At 38.4% G+C, this 20,042-nt stretch overlaps 1 protein-coding gene across 2 annotated transcripts in view; it reads right to left on the bottom strand.

The window, feature by feature from the left end:
- Positions 1-199: 199 nt before the first annotated feature.
- Positions 200-20,042, bottom strand: part of LOC121386691 (serine/threonine-protein kinase Chk1-like) — a 46,020-nt gene continuing 26,177 nt past the window's right edge. For both annotated transcript variants that reach the window (XM_041517683.1, XM_041517684.1), the window contains exons 4-14: positions 18,630-18,753; positions 15,119-15,183; positions 14,258-14,327; positions 12,371-12,559; positions 11,471-11,575; positions 10,149-10,250; positions 9,258-9,363; positions 5,416-5,584; positions 4,774-4,905; positions 2,906-3,007; positions 200-2,001 (exon numbers count right to left, since the gene is read on the bottom strand). In XM_041517683.1, the coding sequence (XP_041373617.1) occupies positions 1,897-2,001; positions 2,906-3,007; positions 4,774-4,905; positions 5,416-5,584; positions 9,258-9,363; positions 10,149-10,250; positions 11,471-11,575; positions 12,371-12,559; positions 14,258-14,327; positions 15,119-15,183; positions 18,630-18,753 (1,269 nt within the window). In that variant the 3' untranslated portion in view covers positions 200-1,896. The remainder of the gene's footprint in view (positions 2,002-2,905; positions 3,008-4,773; positions 4,906-5,415; positions 5,585-9,257; positions 9,364-10,148; positions 10,251-11,470; positions 11,576-12,370; positions 12,560-14,257; positions 14,328-15,118; positions 15,184-18,629; positions 18,754-20,042) is intronic.

Raw genomic sequence — 20,042 nt, 5'->3', positions numbered from 1 at the left:
TATGTGGGTGGAAAGTATAGAAAAAATACTGCCTACCCTCAGGGTTCACCCCATCTTAACCATTCTGGAACAGCTCCTAGATTGACTCTGCCGATGGTTATCTATGATTGAAGAATATGGATATGGGGTGTATAAACCAGAGTACATACACACACACACCACACGTGGCATGTTTAGGAGGAAGAACAATCACAATTAATTTGAAATGGAACCAACATCTTTTATCATATCACATATAAATGTATCATACTTTGTGTTGGGGTGACGTTAATAATTCATTAATTAATGCATTCATTAATTAATCTTAACACTCAGCTGAAAAACCATTCCCGCTCCAACCCTCCTGAACAAGTCACAAATTTTCTACATTCCACGTCTACTTTCAATATCGACATTTTGGACACTACCCATTAAAATAAATAATAATAAAAATAAAAAACCCACCAAAATGTCCCTTGGTAGGCTGAGATTTCCAGCGGCTACTAAGCCGTCATTGCTGCCTACTCTTCACACAATTTGTAATCATACATCTCCCTTTGTAGTGGTGTCGATATAAAATTACTGGAAGAAGCCAACAGGAATTTCCCAATCAGCTCAATTGATAGACCACCATACAGGAATTAGACTTCTTTTTTTTTATATAGCCAGCCGGGCTACTAAATAAAAAAATCCACTAGCCCGCAGATATTATCACTAGCCCGAGATTGTTCCTTAAATCTTATGACCACTTTCATTTGCCACAAATAAAACAAACCATTCGTCAGGAGTTTTACTCAAAATTGTGAGTCTCCCGACAGTCTAGTGGTTTTTATATTGATTCGCCAGACAGGCTAGTGGTTTTTATATTGATTCGCCCGACAGGCTAGTGGTTTTTATATTGATTCGCCACAGGCTAGTGGTTTTTATATTGATTCGCCCGACAGGCTAGTGGTTTTTATATTGATTCGCCAGACAGGCTAGTGGTTTTTATATTGATTCGCCCGACAGGCGAGTGGTTTTAATATTGATTCGCCCGACAGGCTAGTATGTTTTATATTGATTCGCCCGACAGGCTAGTGGTTTTCATCTTGATTTGCATGTTATGTTTTTTTTACCGTTTCGGGCGAGCAGGCGAATGCAATTCCGTAGCCCTGACCATATCCTCACAGGGCTTCTAGATTATGTTAGTACCACTCCCATGGCTAGTGATATTCAACGTTGGGCGAGTAAATAACTACTATCTCCTTGCCCAATGGCTAGTGAAAAAAAGTTGTCAAATGCATTTAAATATATTTTGTAAATAAGAATATCCTGTCCCCCCACCCCATATCTAAGTTTTTAAGCTCTATTTCCATCTTTAGGTGACATATATCCAATTATTCCCATTAGTAAAATTAAATTTACTAAAGTAGGGCTAGTGAATTTTTATTTGTGGCTCGGAAATCTTTTTAATCACCGATTCTACGGCTAGTAGATTTTATAAAAATTCTAGAAACTCTGCCTCATATCCCCTCAGTGGAGGTTTACTTTTTTTCTTACATCTTCATAGATGCAATCTTCCACTGTGCTCGAAAAGCCCTTCATATCCATGACAGGCCTGCTTCAAAAGAAACCTGCTCCAATTAACAAAACAAAAAATTATTTTACCTTAACACCAACTTGCTTTGGTCATCGACAAATGCAAGCAGCACCCACATCAAGTGTATAACATACTGTATAAAACCTATCGATCCATTTGTGGTTAGTCTACACACTCCAACCAGCGTGCTGGTCTGTACGAAGATACTTTCGACACCGTCTTCAGTCTACACTCCAGCCAGCGGGATGGTCTGTACGAACATATTTCCGACACCGTGTTTAGTCTACACCCTCCAGCCAGCTAGACAGTTTGTACGAAGGTACTTCCGCCACCAAACATCACCGTGACGGCAACAGCGGCCACATCGGAGGCACCTTACTGACAACGCTCTTCATTCCTTCTTTGATCCTGATGAAACGACGCTTGAACTCCAAACCATCGCCCTAAACAAAAATTAAAAAAACAAACATTTTTAGACCACCACTAATGCAGTAATTCTCCACTACTAGGCTCAACAATATCTCAAGGAGCATAACTCTGTTAAAAATGTGTAAACTCTTTTCGATTGGCAGCAAGGAATCTTTTATATGCACCATCCCATAGACAGGATAGCACACACCACAGCATTTGATGTACCAGTCGTGATGCACTGGCTGGAGCGAGAAATAGCCCAATGGGCCCACTGACGGAGATCAATCTCAAACCGACCGCGCATCAAGCGAGCGCTTTACCACTGGGCTACATCTCACCCCATGGTTATATGGCGTCGGACATATGGTTAAGGACCAAACAGATGAGAGAGGAAACCCACTGTCACAAAGTCATGGGTTAATATTTCTGATTAGCAGCAAGGGATCATTTATATGCAGCATTCCAGACAGGATAGTACATACAGTGGAGCACTGGCTGGAACGAGAAATGGCCCAATGGGCCCAACAACAGAGATCGATCCTAGACTGACCGTGCATCAGCTGAGTACTTTAACCATTGGGCTAAAATGAAAGTTTGTTTTATTTAAAGACACCACTAGAGCATATTGATTAATTAATCATCAGTAAATGGATGTCAAACATTTGGTAATTCTGACTCGTAGTCATCAGAGGAAACTCACTACATTTTTCCATTTGCAGCAAGGGATCTTTTATATGCACTTTCCTACTGACAGGAAAGCACATACCATGGCCTTTAACCAGTTGTGGTGCACTAGTGCACTGGCTGTAACGAGACATAGCCTCATGAGCACACCGATGGGGACTGATCCTAAACTGACTGCACATCAGGCGAACGCTTTATCACTGGACTGCATCCCACAACAGCAGGTAGAAAATTGTAATTAAAGATATGAACCTTGGACAATCTGAAGTCGACGAGAAGGTTCTCTCCCATCTCCATGAGGCTGGCTTTGAAGACGAGCGGCATGTTTCTCTTGTCTGTCGTCGACATCGTCAGCTGTGAACAACAAACATACAATTACGCAACTTTGATACTGCACCTTTAAAGAGATTGTCCTGCATTTCATGTCATTGTTTAAAGGGACATTCCTGAGTTTGCTGTATTGTAAGATGTTTCCGGCTAATAAAATATTTCTACGATTAAACTTACATATCAAATATATTTTCTTGTTTAGAATATCAGTGTCTGTATATTCAATGTATTTCTGGTCATCTTAATATTAAATTGTAAGAAGCTCAAACTGGATTTTGTCTGAAATAATTTTGTATGTACAAAAAACACATGTAATTTCATATCCTGATATACGACTACAATGTTGCAAAACACTTTTCTGTCTGGTTTTAATTTAACTTCATTTTAAAGTTAACCATTAAAGAGACAGACCCTAGTTTTTAAACACTTAGGCATATTTCTCACTATTAGAGCCGTTTATGATCGCTGACATCAAACATTACTTATATTTTATTATTTATATTATCCATTTCCATAGAAACAAAGTGTTTCTGGTCATCCTGATGCTTTTAGTACCAAGAATTTTTAATATTTTAAAAAACGCACATGCATCTGAGAAGTAGCGGTTTATTGATTCAATTTCTAGTCTATTCAGGGCTCACCCTATACATTGCCATATTGGCCAATTGCTAATTTTTAATATAAGCCCTGCTATTTTAACCTTTAGACTACTGGATTAATTTTTAACAAAAACCACGTTGAGTGGGTACAAGTTTATAATTTTTACTCACATATATTCACTTAAATGTTTCATAAATACATGAAATAAAGTTCATATATAAATCGGTAAGTATTATTTTCGTGTCTTTTTTTTAATTTTTATTATTTTAGATCGGCTAATGGTGATTAAAATTAGGCAAAAAATCGAAAAAGTTGCGTTTACTTACGGGCATTTGTGGCCAGCTGTCCAGTATTTATGTCCATTATTCCCGATAACAATATTTGGTAATTTTCGTTGTTGGTAAAACGATGAAATTTATTATCAAATTAGCTGTTACAATCAGCTATCGATCCCTGAAAATTACCGCGACGTGCCGCCATTGTTGTCAAGCGAAAATACTTGCCGAAAACCACTTTTTGAACTCAAAATTTCAAGGTATTTTCAATTGAAAAAATCAAAACAAAAACCACCATTTTGAAAAAAAATCTTTTTTCTTTAATTGTATTTCCGTTTCCGGTGAGTGTCGTGTGCAAAACGGCGGGAAATATGAATTGGGGAATGCACTGTATACAGTGTACAGTATATCGACTGACGTGACGTCGGGTGAGATATCTCGCCTGCAGTAGTCAGAAGGTTAAAGGATATTTCCCCATTTTAACGTCACTCTTCTTTCACTCTGTTGTAACTCTATCCAAGCCCTGCTATTTTTAAGGATATTTCCCCATTTTAATGTCACACTCTTCTTTCACTCTGTTGTAACTCTATCCAAGCCCTGCTCTTTTTAAGGATATTTCCCCATTACAATGTCACACTCTTCTTTCACTCTGTTGTAACGTTACCCAAATGAGTTACTGGTCTGTAAATTAATAAAACTTAGTGTCCAGTTTACGAGTTGAAACTAATGTCGGTGCGCCTTTAATCCCTCAAACAACGACATTCTGGTTTCAATGTCTGCACACATTATCCAAATGAGTTACAGGTTAGTAAATTAAGTAAACTTAGTGTCCAGTTTTACGAGTTGAAACTAGGGTCTGCGTGTTTCAATCGCTCAAACATTCTGGTTTCAACATCTGCACACAACTACACTTACCATATTTGGTGAGTTCTTCTTAAATGTGTAACCCAGTGTGTCAAACACTTTGTTCATTTCCCTGATGGTGTCATCACGGTCCGTCGTCACGAAGAAACGCGTCATTCTACGAACCAGTTTCTGCATCGGTGTCTGAAAACAAACAAACACTGCCATAAAGAAACACGGCATCGCCAACAAAACCTATAAACTTAGATCATGAATTGTTATAAAAAATAAATTTAAAAACATATCAAGATGGTAGCAAATGTTAGAAAAATGGAATAGCATAGAATAGAATAGATGTTTAACAATACCTCAGCACGAAAAATAAGAATAAGAAAAATAGAAGGGCTAGTAATTAATTCCCTTGTATCACTCCTTAACTAAACATTTGATTCAACTTTAATGTACTGATTGAAACAAATATGGGAACACATGGTATTGTAGACCAAATTTAGTTCACCACATATATTGTTTTCACGATAAAATTGAAGCGATAAACAGCCATCAAAATGGTCTTAAAATTGATAAGACACTGATAAAAAACAACAACATTTAACCGACACAGTCTCTTTAAAGGTAAAGAGACTGTCAAAATGATCCTAAAATCTTCACACAAGCCACTGATAAAAAAAACCATTTTAACAGACTGAGACTTACCTGCGAGCTGCCCGGCGTGCCCTGCATCTGGCTACACAGCAGCATGTTGTCGGCCTGCACGGGCTGCGAGAAACTCATCAACTGTCCGAGCTCGTCCGACACGGGTGACGCTGGGTCCGTCTGTCGGTCCGTTCGGTGGCGCGGCTCAGGCTGGGAGCACGATACCGTGCTGAGGAACAGAGAGAACAAGTTAACGTTTGTTTTGTTTAACGACACCACTAGAGCACATTGATTAACTAGAAAGAAAGAAAGAAATGTTTTATTTAACGATGCACTCAACACATTGTATTTACGGTTATATGGCATCAGACATATGGTTAAGGACCACACAGATATTGAGAGAGACAACCCGCTGTTGCCACTTCATGGGCTACTCTTTTCAATTAGCAGCAAGGGATCTTTTATATGCACCATCCCACAGACAGGGTAGTACATACCATGGCCTATGATATAACAGTTGTGGTGCACTGGCTGGAACGAGAAACAGCCCAATGGGCCCACAGACAGGGATCGATCCCACACCGACCACGCATCGAGCGAGCGCTGTACCACTGGGCTACATCTCGCCCCTAATGACACCACTAGAGCACATTGATTAACTAATCATCGGCTACTGGATGTTAAACATTTGGAAATTTTGACATAGTTTTAAAAGAGGAAACCCGCTACATTTGTTCCATCAGTAGCAAGGGATCTTTTATATGCACATTCCACAGACAGGATACCACATACCACGTGGTGCACTAGCTGGAACGAGAAACAGCCCAATGGGCCCACAGATGGGGATCAATCCTAGACAGACCGCACATCAAGCGAGCCCTTTACCACTGGACTATGTTTTTGATGCCTGGAGAGAAACAAGAAACTAAGTGAAAGGAATGTTTGTTTAAGAAAAAGAAAAAAGTGTTTTATTTAACGACGCACTCAACACATTTTATTTACGGTTATATGGTGTCAGACATATGGTTAAGGACCACACATAGGCAATGAAAGGAATGTTTGTTTAATGACAAATAGGCATGTTTTAAACTACGGCTAGTTCAGTCATCAAGGGGTGGGATTTAGCTCCGTCAATGAAAGGAATGTTTGTTTAATGACAAATAGGCATGTTTTAAACTACGGCTAGTTCAGTCACCAAGGAGCAGGATTTAGCTCCGTCAATGAAAGGAATGTTTGTTTAACGACAAATAAGCATGTTTTAAACTACGGCTATTTCAGTCATCAAGGGGTGGGATTTAGCTCCTTCTATGAAAGGAATGTTTGTTTAATGACAAATAGGCATGTTTTAAACTACGGCTAGTTCAGTCACCAAGGAGCGGGATTTAGCTCAGTCAATGAAAGGAATGTTTGTTTAACGACAAATAGGCATGTTTTAAACTACGGCTAGTTCAGTCACCAAGGAGCGGGATTTAGCTCCGTCAATGAAAGGAATGTTTGTTTAATGACAAATAGGCATGTTTTAAACTACGGCTAGTTCAGTCACCAAGGAGCGGGATTTAGCTCCGTCAATGAAAGGAATGTTTGTTTAATGACAAATAAGCATGTTTTAAACTACGGCTATTTCAGTCACCAAGGGGTGGGATTTAGCTCCGTCAATGAAAGGAATGTTTGTTTAACGACAAATAGGCATGTTTTAAACTACGGCTAGTTCAGTCACCAAGGAGCGGGATTTAGCTCCGTCAATGAAAGGAATGTTTGTTTAACGACAAATAGGCATGTTTTAAACTACGGCTAGTTCAGTCACCAAGGAGCGGGATTTAGCTCAGTCAATGAAAGGAATGTTTGTTTAATGACAAATAGACATGTTTTAAACTACGGCTAGTTCAGTCAGTCAAGGGGCGGGATTTAGCTCCGTCAATGAAAGGAATGTTTGTTTAATGACAAATAAGCATGTTTTAAACTACGGCTATTTCAGTCATCAAGGGGTGGGATTTAGCTCCGTCAATGAAAGGAATGTTTGTTTAATGACAAATAGGCATGTTTTAAACTACGGCTAGTTCAGTCAGTCAAGGGGCGGGATTTAGCTCCGTCAATGAAAGGAATGTTTGTTTAATGACAAACAGGCATGTTTTAAACTACGGCTAGTTCAGTCACCAAGGAGCAGGATTTAGCTCCGTCAATGAAAGGAATGTTTGTTTAATGACAAATAGGCATGTTTTAAACTACGGCTAGTTCAGTCACCAAGGAGCGGGATTTAGCTCCGTCAATGAAAGGAATGTTTGTTTAATGACAAATAGGCATGTTTTAAACTACGGCTAGTTCAGTCACCAAGGAGCGGGATTTAGCTCAGTCAATGAAAGGAATGTTTGTTTAATGACAAACAGGCATGTTTTAAACTACGGCTAGTTCAGTCACCAAGGAGCGGGATTTAGCTCCGTCAATGAAAGGAATGTTTGTTTAATGACAAACAGGCATGTTTTAAACTACGGCTAGTTCAGTCACCAAGGAGCGGGATTTAGCTCAGTCTATGAAAGGAATGTTTGTTTAATGACAAATAGGCATGTTTTAAACTACGGCTAGTTCAGTCAGTCAAGGGGCGGGATTTAACTCAGTCATCGTACAAATGCTGGAAGAAAAGGAAAAAATAGCCCAATAGGCCCACTGATGGGGATCGATCCTAAACCGATTGTGCATCAGCAAATTGCGAATTTTGAAAGCAGTTGGCGAATTTTATTTTAATTTGGCGAAATAATTTCAGGTAATAATTGACATTTTAAAGAAAATATCTTTTGATTTCTGCAATTTCTGAAGTTTAATAGACAATTTGGCGAAATGTTTTACTCACCCAGAGCTAGTCCTGATCAGGCGAGTGCTTTACTATTGGACTACATCTCATCCCGATCAGACGAGTGCTTTACCAATGGACTACATCTCATCCCGATCAGGCGAGTGCTTTACCATTGGACTACATCTCATCCCGATCAGGCGAGTGCTTTACTATTGGACTACATCTCATCCCGATCAGGCGAGTGCTTTACCATTGGACTACATCTCATCCCGATCAGGCGAGCTTTACTATTGGCTTTACTATTGGACTACATCTCATCCCGATCAGACGAGTGCTTTACCAATGGACTACATCTCATCCCGATCAGGCGAGTGCTTTACCAATGGACTACATCTCATCCCGATCAGGCGAGTGCTTTACCAATGGACTACATCTCATCCCGATCAGGCGAGTGCTTTACCAATGGACTACATCTCATCCCGATCAGGCGAGTGCTTTACTATTGGACTACATCTCATCCCGATCAGGCGAGTGCTTTACCAATGGACTACATCTCATCCCGATCAGACGAGTGCTTTACACTACATCTCATTCAGTGCTTTACATGGACTACATCTCATCCCGATCAGGCGAGTGCTTTACTATTGGACTACATCTCATCCCGATCAGGCGAGTGCTTTACTATTGGACTACATCTCATCCCGATCAGGCGAGTGCTTTACTATTGGACTACATCTCATCCCGATCAGGCGAGTGCTTTACTATTGGACTACATCTCATCCCGATCAGGCGAGTGCTTTACCAATGGACTACATCTCATCCCGATCAGGCGAGTGCTTTACCAATGGACTACATCTCATCCCGATCAGACGAGTGCTTTACCAATGGACTACATCTCATCCCGATCAATGGTGAAATTCCAACTAAATCCCAACACTATTTCAGCATGATTATTTTCAGTATTATTTTCAGTATTATATCAGTCCTGTGGCAATGGATTGGTTGGACAAAAACTACAACCCATTACACTTGAGGAAAGCACCCCACCACTGGTTTACACCGCTACACCCAACCCACACGAGAAGTTGTAGAAATAGACTGTTGTTACGGTTACCCTGGCGATGATGCTAGACTGGATTCGTATCTTGAGCAGTGTCTCTTGAATGGGCCGGTACCAGTCGGGGAATTGGATGGAGAGCTGGGTGAAAATCTGCCAAAACCTGGTGAAATAAGACAAAAAGCAATTAACCATATTTCTACTTACCAGGCTTTCTGCCACAGGCTACGAAGGATAAAACTGCGTACCATAAAATCTTGAAAAATTAATGGATGCATTTGAATAATTTTTATAGACATATTACATTAAGAGAATTGCAGATTAATATTTGGCACAGTGCATAAAATGCTGTGAGTATTTTGGCGGCACTTATGGTCTGTTTTGTTTTTTATTACCTACCCTCAAATTTTCCATATACGTAATTAAAAGAGCAAAAAATAATTAATTAAATAACTTCCTCCAACAACATTGACTCTTATACGACCAAAAATAATGTTATGCATGTACTTTCCATCTATATATTTAGGGTCAGCCCATTTTTGTAGGTAGGGTCACATTTTCAGAAACACACAATTTGTTTTGAGGTCTTAAAGACATATTGTCACAGACCACTGACCTATTTAATGGTGTAACAAAGTATTACCTGAACAAAAATAATTTGATTTGTCCCTAAATGTACTTTATTCAACCATCTTCATAAGCACCCCATATTCCATTTATTAATAATATTTTGCAAAAATAATTGAATTATGGCAATAGTCCACAATTCAAAATTGCCAAGAGGGTTGACATGGATTTCACCCCATCATGGTTCAGTTAATATGATGCAATAGCTAGATTTGGTTTCCAACAATTACTGTAATTTTTAGTTATTATCCATTTTTAGAGAAATACGGTCCTTAAATCCGTGACAGTATGCCTTTAAAGTGGAAGTTGAAGAGTAGAAACCTTTTCTCCGGTGAAAGCTTTTGTTAAACCACTGATGTTTCTTTATCTGCTCAATTGTGGAACGCTTGCTGGAATTCTCTACCAGCATTCGTCTCAGCAACGCTGTCAATATAAAATTATATTTGTTATATATTAAAACAAAGCAAGGATAAAACTGTTTCTTTGGCATCTAAGCACATTTTAAACTTAGAATATATGCAAAGTTGGAGACCTGGGGCCTAATTCACTAAACTCACAACTCTGCGATCTCGCAGTGCAATGTTGAAAGACTTACAAACAGGATGATTTGTCTAGCAGAGCCTAAGAGAGCTTTGTGAATTAGGCCCCTGTAATCTTAGGTTAAGGATTTGGTTGCATTAACTTCTACAAATGGTCATATTATGACATATACAATATAGTTATCCCCTATTTGTATTCATGAAATGAATGAATGAATGAATGAATGAATGAATGAATGTTTGTTTAACAACACCCCAGCACAAAAATACATGAAAATGAAACAGAACTTACAAAAACATGAAATAAATGAGCATTCTGAGTACTGGGCACATTTCATCCACACCCCACCCCCACCCCACCTCCGTATCTGCTATGTTCAAGGGCCATAACTCTGTGAAAAATGTGTAAATTGCAACGAGAGTTAAACTTGATCTGTAACAGTACACAATAAAGCTATAAAAAATTTCAGCTCAATAACTTAAGGCATTGTGGAAAAAAACACCCGGAAAACTATATATGCAGTGTTTCTGCCAGAAAGAAACTTGTGCGTATGGCGTTATGGAATTGAATGCAACCACAATCAACAACGGGTATGGAGGGCCTCCCCCCAGAAAGAAAATGGGTTGCATTTAGGGTTAAGATTAAGAAAATCATACAGTAATGATACGGTACGGCGCCAAACTGTTTTACCCGATGGCAGAAAGCCTGATGCAGGACAGACAGGCAGACAGACAGACAGATGGACAGGCAAACATTAAGTTCAATATGATTGAAGTTGGAGACCTGCATTCTTAGGTTAAGAATTGGTTGGACCAGTAGGAAGGAAGGAAATGGTTTATTTAACGACGCACTCAAAACATTTTATTTACAGTTACATGGCGTTGGACATATGGTTAAAGGACCACACAGATATTGGGCTACTCTTTTCAATTAGCAGCAAGGGATCTTTTATATGCACCATCCCAAAGATAGGACAGCACATACCACAGCCTTTGATGTGCCAGTCATGGTGCACTGGCTGGAGTGAGATATGGACCGGTAGGGGACTAACAAATCGCTTTTTCTGAACGGAAAACCACAGGGTTTATCTAGACAGTACGCACACAATGCCAGATTGTCGATTTTCTTCCACGGAGACAGCGTTATCTTGCAGTCCTTCCAATCACAGTATTCACGACACCCGTACGTCGGCTCGTCCCACGGAAGTTCTGCAGAAGAAAGGAAGGTCTGATTAGCACCCCAGCACACTGTTCAATCAGAAAGACAACACAATTGTCCCACTTGGTCTTTAACCTATACCAGTGTCGATAATTTCAATTTGATGTGAGAAAGAAAAGCATTTTGGAAGTTTAAAGTTTGTTTTGACCAACACCGCCACCAATGCAGTACATTGATTAATTAATCATCGTCTATTGGATGTCAAACATTTGGTAATTCTGACTCGTAGTCATCAGAGTAAACCGGCTATATTTTTCAATTAGAAGCAAGGGATTTTTTATATTTTTTATATGCACTTTCCCACAGACAACAACCCCTGCAATTAAGAAAATTTCCACGGCAAAAAACAAAAAGTCACCGAAAAATAAACTCTGAATATGGCACAAAGCAAAAATGTGCTGTCGAGAATTAGAAACTCCACGGCATTGCAATTGCAGGAGTTGGGCAGGAAAGCACATCCCACAACCTTTGACCAATTGTGGTGCACTGGTTGGAAAGAGAAAAAAAACAATCACAGCCCTGTACATTGCGACCGATATATGCGACCATTTTTCTCAATTGGCGACTAAAACATTTCAAACTATCTATATAAAAATACAGGTAGGTGCTATGTGGCTCCTAGATGGAAAAGCTAAAGTAGAGGGCTGCAATTAGTTGAATGGATCTATCAAGATGGTTCGTTTCTGCACCTCGGGCGAGAGCTCAACTCACTGAGATCAATCCCGCCCCGTACCGCAGGTAACACATTCGATAAGTTCAAGCCCTGCTGTGTATATTCAACTGACCTCCTGCGAGAAGAGCGACGAGTATTATAGCACACGACCACAGATCAGCGGGCACGGCGTGGTACGGGCGTCGACTGAAGACCTCAGGCGCCACGTAGGGGACGGTGCCACAGCACCGCTCCAGCAGCCGCTCCTTGCCCTGGTGACGGAACACGGTCGCCAGACCGAAGTCGGAGATCTTCAGATTGTCTGCAAAATTTAACGTTACATTTCAGCAAGATATGACAACAGACACTGGAAATATAAAACGACAATAACATTTTATATTTGCACTGACTAGGCTATTAGAATCGTGTGTGTGTGTGTGTGTGTGAAGACCTCCAACATAAAGATGAACATGCATGGGGTTTTTTTGCTTTATTGTTAATAAAGATTAAAAATGTGGCTTGTGCCCTCTCCACCACCCACTTCAGATAACGTTCCAACTGGCCTGATATAAACTTTTTGTAATACAAACTACTTTTACCCTATTTAACCTTTAAACTACTGGATTACTTTTGGACAAAAAACACACTGAGTGGGTACAAATTTATACTTTTTACTCACATATATTCATGTGAATGTTTTATAAATACATAAAATAAAATTTAAATGATATTTTAATCGGTTGATGTTGATTAAAATTAGGCAAAAAATTCATAAAGTCGCACTTACTTACGGGTATTTGTTGTCAGCTGTCCAGTATTATGTGCATTATTCCCAATAACACTGGCTTTCTGACCAGAATATTAAAAAAAAAAAAAACCGAACTACGATTCATATCCCAATATTTGGTGATTTTCATTGTTGGTAAACGATCAAATTTATTATCAAAATCGATAATGCACTAAATACAGTGTACAGTAGGTCGACTGGCACGATGTCGGGCGAGTTATCTCGCCTGCAGTAGTCAGAAGGTCAAGAGTTAAAGTTAATTACTCATCAGCTATTGGGTGTTAGCCATTTCATCATTCTGACATGTCTTCTGAAGAAACAGAAGCAAGGAAACGTTTATATGCAGACAGGACAGCACATACTAATGCCTTCAATGTACCCGTCTTTGAGGCACAGATTGGGACAGGAAACAATTCAACAGATCTGTTGATGAAGAGGTTCGATTCCAAGAGTTTCTAAGTGAACTATCTGTAACAATTGCACATAGCTCTGGCTTGGGTGTAATCAAGATAGCTCAACTGACAGCAAGCATGGAGTACGGCTCGGTAAAGTAGTCCCATATCAAAAGAAAGAAAGAAATGTATTATTTAACAACGCACTCAACACATTTTATTGATGGTTATATGGCGTCAGGCATATGGTTAAGATATTGAGGGAGAAAACCTGCTGTCGCCACTTCATGGACTACTCTTTTAAATTAGCACCAAGGGATCTTTTATCTGCACCTTCCCACAGACAGGGTAGTACATGCCACGGCCCTTGATGTACCAGTCGTGGTGCACTGGCTGAAACGAGAAATAGACCAATGGGCCAACCAACGGGGATCGATCCCACACAGATCGCACATCAGGCAAGTGCGTTACCACTTGGTTACGTCCCACCCCCATATCAAATGGGAAACACTAATCTCATCATCATCACGGCCCCCCCCATCAAATGGTTAACACTAATCTCATCATCATCATTTATAGTATGTCATGACTAACACAAAATATCTTTGTTTAAGTCTGTTTAAAAAAAAAACTTTGTGTTAAGTCTGTTTAAAAAAAAAAAAAAAAAAAAAAAAATATATAAATATATATATATATATATATATATATATATATATATATATATATATATCTATATATATATATATATATACATACATACATAGATATATATATACATATATATATATACATATATATATATATATATATATATATATATATATGCATAACATTTAATTACCATCATCATCAAGCAAGAGATTTTCAGGTTTCAAATCACGATGGGTTACGCCCCTTGAGTGCAAGTAATCCTGAAATAACAATGTCATCTGTAATAACATTTGTTGTTGTAAAGTGGTTGATTAAAATATATTTCATTTTTAAACTAAATTTTATGTTCACTTCGACATTGCTCATTTTTATTTTGATATGATTTTTTTCTCTTTTTTTTATCAGCTACACATGTATTGAATTTTAAGCATTTGGTCACTTTGACATAGTCTTTCCATTAGTAGCAAGGGATCTTTTATATGCACCATCCCACACACAGGCTGTAATGAGAAATAGCCTAATGGGCCCACCGACAGAGATCGATCCTAGACTGACCACGCATCATGTGAGCACTTCACCACTGGACTACGTCCCGCAGGACTAACAAAGGCTAAGATAAAGTAAAGTAAAGTTTGTTTTATTTAACGACGCCACTAGAGCACATTGATTTTTTATCATATCATTGGCTATTGGACGTCAAACATATGGTCATTCTGACACTGTTTTTTAGAGGAAAGCTGCTGTCGCCACATAGGCTACTCTTTTATGACAGGCAGCAAGGGATCTTTTATTTGCGCTTCCCACAGGCAGGATAGCACAAACCATGGCCTTTGTTGAACCAGTTATGGATCACTGGTCGGTGCAAGTGGTTTACACCTACCCATTGAGCCTTGCGGAGCACTCACTCAGGGTTTGGAGTCGGTATCTGGATTAAAAATCCCATGCCTCAACTGGGATCCGAACCCAGTACCTACCAGCCTGTAGACCGATGGCCTAACCACGACACCACCGAGGCAGGCCAAGGCTAAGCTAAGAAATTATGGTGACTCACGACTCCTGACACAAGTTGTTTGAAATATTTCTGAGCATCCAGCTGAGGCATTCCAACATCGGGTTCTGAATAGAACAAATGAAAAAAAGAAAGATTTCATTTAAAGGGACATTCCTGAGTTTGCTGCAATTTTTAAGATGTTATCGACTAGCAGATACTTTTTAAGGATTGTAATTACATATCAAATATATTTTTTCTGCATAAACCATTAGTGGCTGTATATTAAACGTGTTTGTGATCGTTCTAATATTTGTACTAGATTAAATTTTATTTTATTTCCAAAAATCAAATTTTTCATATGTACGAAATTATTTGAAGACAAAATCCACTTTGGGCTTCTTACAAATATTAAGACGACCAGAAACACATTGAATATACAGACACTGATATTCTAAACAAAAAAATATATTTAATATGTAAGTTTAATCATAGAAATACTTTATTAATCGTAGAAACATCTTACAATGCAGAAAACTTAGGAATGTCCCTTTAAAGGGAATGTCCCAAGTTTGTTGACATTGTAACATGTTTAGGACTAACATCCTTTTCATGACTAAAACTACATATTAAAGGTGCAGACCCTAGTCTCAACCCGTAAAAATGGACACTAAGTTTGGTTAAGTTACAAACCTGTAACACATTCGCATAACATTACAAGAGAGTGAAACAAGAGTCTGTGATGTTGAAACTGAAATATTGTTAAAAACAGACTAAAACTCGGCTTATTTCTCAGACGCACATGCGTTTTAAAAAATATGAAAAACTCATTTTGTGGTATTAGAACACTGGGATGACCAGAAACACTCCGCTTGTACGGACATGGATAATCTAAACAATAAAGTATAAGTAATGTTTGATTTCAACGATCATAAAACAGCTTTAATAGTGAAAAATATGCTGTAGTGTTTAAAAACTAGGGTATGTTCCTTTAAAGATAGTTTTGTTTTGTTTAGAATATCAGTGTCTGTATAAACACGGTGGCTGTAGTAGCCCAAAACCAGATTTTACCACCCAATAACAAGTACGAAAAGATATACTGGGCACAATATTTCACGCGAACTGCCATTCTGTTCGCGTGTCAGTTATGCAAAATTAAATTTACGCGAACCGCAAATTGGTTACGTCATGACCTGTAAACATTCAGAAATTAAAACTTGCAAACTTCACGATTACAGGAAGTTTATTCACGCAGACATACTACTAGTATTACGACAAATTGTTTTAGGCTGAATTTTAGATACTTGATGCGCAGCAAAACTGTAAACAAGATTATATTGCAACAGTTGTAACTTGCGATCAGTCTAAACTTTTAAAAAAGTTTTAAAGAAATGTGCTCGGACCGCTGGGGACGGCTAAATTATCTGCTGCAATTTTATCTCTAAAGGAATATATGTAGACATAATATTGGATTGTCTATAATTTTGCATATATGTTAAAAACAGTTTTAATGTAAACAGGAATCCAAAAGTGTCAAAAAAATTGAAAACTTCTAACATCGCATAATGAGCTTTAAAAAAACAAAACAAAAAAAACAAAAACAAAATTTGGAATGTCACTGTAGTATATATAAGTACCATCGATAAAGTGAAAGTAACATAGCCACTGCAAAACGAAAAAAAGAATCCCTCCAAATGATTATGTATCTATTTCAAAGGCGTGTGCGTAATGCAAAACAAAAACAAAAAAAAAAAAACAAACAAAATCTGGGAATAGGTCGAGGCTGTCTGTAATTATTCTCTAAAATATCCTCTTGAAATTGACTCAACAAAAAAGGTAGAAAAAAAATGCATCCGGAAAGGCTCAGAATGCATCTACAGGCGTCCTGAGTTTCAAAATGTTCACAGGGGGAGGTCCCTTTTATATGCACCATCCCACAGACAGGATGGTACATACCACGGCCTTTGTTACACCAGTTGTGGAGCACTGGCTGAAGCTAGAAATAACCCAATGGGCCCACCGACGGGAATTGATATTAGAAAGTGTTCTCGTTGAGTGAAAATTAAAGTAGGGCGGCCGCGCAGCACCACAACCTTCAAAAAAAAGGGGGGAGCTTGGTTACCATATTGTTGTGTGTTGGTAGACTTTGTGGAAAGATGTACTCCTTATTTTGCCTACAAAAATTAAAGAATGCTCATTTTTTAACTGAACCGAAGATGTTGTCAGTCCGACATTCACAGGCAGTTCCGGTTTTGCTGAACTGATCAAAGTTTTAATATTATTTTAATAAACTTTTTTAACATATACGAAAAACAATAAAGATGTTTGTAAAGTGATCCCCTAATGTTGGATACATTTTTTGTTATTTCCATCTTCATTGAATGAATCGATCGCTACAATAAAATATTATCACCAGCTGATAAAAAGTAGTTTCGTTTTTGTAAAGGTGGTGTATATATTATTTGGCACCAAAGATAAATTATTTTAATAATAAACACTACCACTTCCGTTGTTTTTATAAGCAGTGATATCCCCCCAAAATAAAAAGTTTACAATATTTTATAAAGCACTGCTGAATAAACAGAATGATGGAAATAACAGAAAGTAGAAATCATCAGTTACAACCCACTATATCTGCAATTGAGGACAAAATATCAGACGATAGTTAGTGGAAACAAAAGACAGAATGACCGTTCTGATCACGTGACAAATTTAGCGCCAAATAAGTGTGTGTGTGTGTGTGTGTGTGTGTGGGGGTTCAATTGGAGATTGCCGAATCTGTAAAAAAAAAATTAAAAATTTAAGTTCTCAAATAAAATATAACTTTTATTGTGTTTATTAAACACACAAATGGATACAGGTATGGGACAAAATAGAGGCTGTTAAAATTACTGTTAAATTACGTTATGCTAACTGTCGTAAATGTTTCAGCAATTGCTTTTTCGCACACAATGCGGCTTGTTTCCTTTGATGTCCAGTGTGCAGACTGATAAATTTTTTGGTGGGGAGGGTTGGGGGGGTATGTATGAAAAAAAAAGGTGTGATTTTGGAAATAGCAAAGATAGGTGCTGTAAAATATAATAGGGGGCTGAAAAATAAAGAGGGGTGCAGAAAAATAAAGGAGGGTGCCCCGCTTAAATGGAGCAGCGAGAACACTGCTAGATCGATCACGCATCAGACGACCGCTGTACCATTAGCCATACAGACACTGGTATTCTGAGCAAGATTTAGAAAATATATTCAATATCCAATTTTAGTTGTCAAACAGGCGCGGTTACTCGGAAACATCTTACAATGGCGGAAACACGAGGACAGTCTCTTTAAAGACAAACCATACATTTTCCATGTACATACACGTACAGTTACATCATATCTATGACGCTGGTTACGCTTGTGATGGTTATGTAACACAGACAAGTCTAATCGATAGTGTAATCAAAAGTTGATAGGCTGATGCAAACTGATTATAGACAATGATGAAATTAAATTCATATCCCAATACTATGACATATGTTTGCATAAAAGGACTGAACAATACAAATATACAGATATATGAGAGATGAACCGTACGAACCTATTCTGTCAAAGAGCTCACCACCGGTGGCGTATTCGAGGAACAAGTACTGAACACGTCCATCTTTCCGAAAGCCGTAAAACTTGATGATGCGTTCGTGGGTGAGCATCCGATGCACACAAACCTGAAATACAAAGCCGAGGAAATCAAACAAGATAAGGTTAACAGTAAACAGATCTCACTGTTTACTATAATAGAGGATACTCCATGAGTGTCTTGTGACATCATAATTTATACGAGTTGATAAACATATGAAATCCGAGACTTGCCGAGGAATTTTATACTTTTATCAACAACTGCTTTCATTTAGATGGCCTTAAACAACTGTTTTCATTTAGATGGCCTTAAACGCACTACGACTATATCTAAAGAAAGAAAGAAAGAAATGTTTTATTTAACGACGCACTCAACACATTTTATTTATGGTTATATGTCGTCAGGCATATGGTTAAGAACCACACAGATTTTGAGAGGAAACCCACTGTCGCCACTTCATGGGCTACTCTTTCCGATTAGCAACAAGGGATCTTTTTTTTGCGCTTCCCACAGGCAGGATAGTACAAACCATGGCGTTTGTCGAACCAGTTATGGATCACTGGTCGGTGCAAGTGGTTTACACCTACCCATTGAGCCTTGCTGAGCACTCACTCAGGGTTTGGAGTCGGTATCTGGATTAAAAATGCCATGCCTTGACTGGGATCCGAACCCAGTACCTACCAGCCTGTTGACCGATGGCCTAACCACAACGCCACCGAGGCCGGGTGTAACGTGGTATTTTGACTCCATAGAATAGTGACTCCCCGGTCACATTTCTACGGCTAAAGGAGTCAGTTTTCTACAGGAGAAAAATGACTCCCAGCTGAAAAACCGTAGTACTACGACCCCTCACACTTTGAAAACTGACCCCCATAGAATAATGACTCCTCTTGAAATCATAGAAAATCTTCTTAATGGGATTTCAACAAGTTTCTATGTAAGTTATTTTGCAATAATATCTTAAGTTTACTGTCAATCCTCTATAATACAACAACCCATAGGGACCGTAAAAGTGGCCTCTATCATCAAGTGACATTTTACATAGGGCCGGAATTTTTTTTTTACTTGTTTCCTATTACATGCTGGAAAAATATAGGGTAGGTAGGTAGGAAAAACATTTTATTTTGGATATTAAATAAAGGTGTTGACTACCGGTATCCAGAATAACCTCTGCATGTATAGAAATGCATTATGCAAACCAACAATACCATTCATCACAGTGTTTTCCATAGAAATAAAGTAAGGCATGGTAAAGTGACGTTTTGGGGGCATATTTTATGTGCAGTTTTAAATATAAGGGCTTTATTTTTTCCATTATACAATTTTCAAAAGGACAAAAACCGTATATCTATTTCATAACTTAATTTTAAAAATGAA

Source organism: Gigantopelta aegis, chromosome 12 (assembly GCF_016097555.1).
Source record: "Gigantopelta aegis isolate Gae_Host chromosome 12, Gae_host_genome, whole genome shotgun sequence".
Lineage (NCBI taxonomy): Eukaryota > Metazoa > Mollusca > Gastropoda > Neomphalida > Peltospiridae > Gigantopelta > Gigantopelta aegis.
This window is presented reverse-complemented; position numbering and strand designations above follow the sequence as displayed.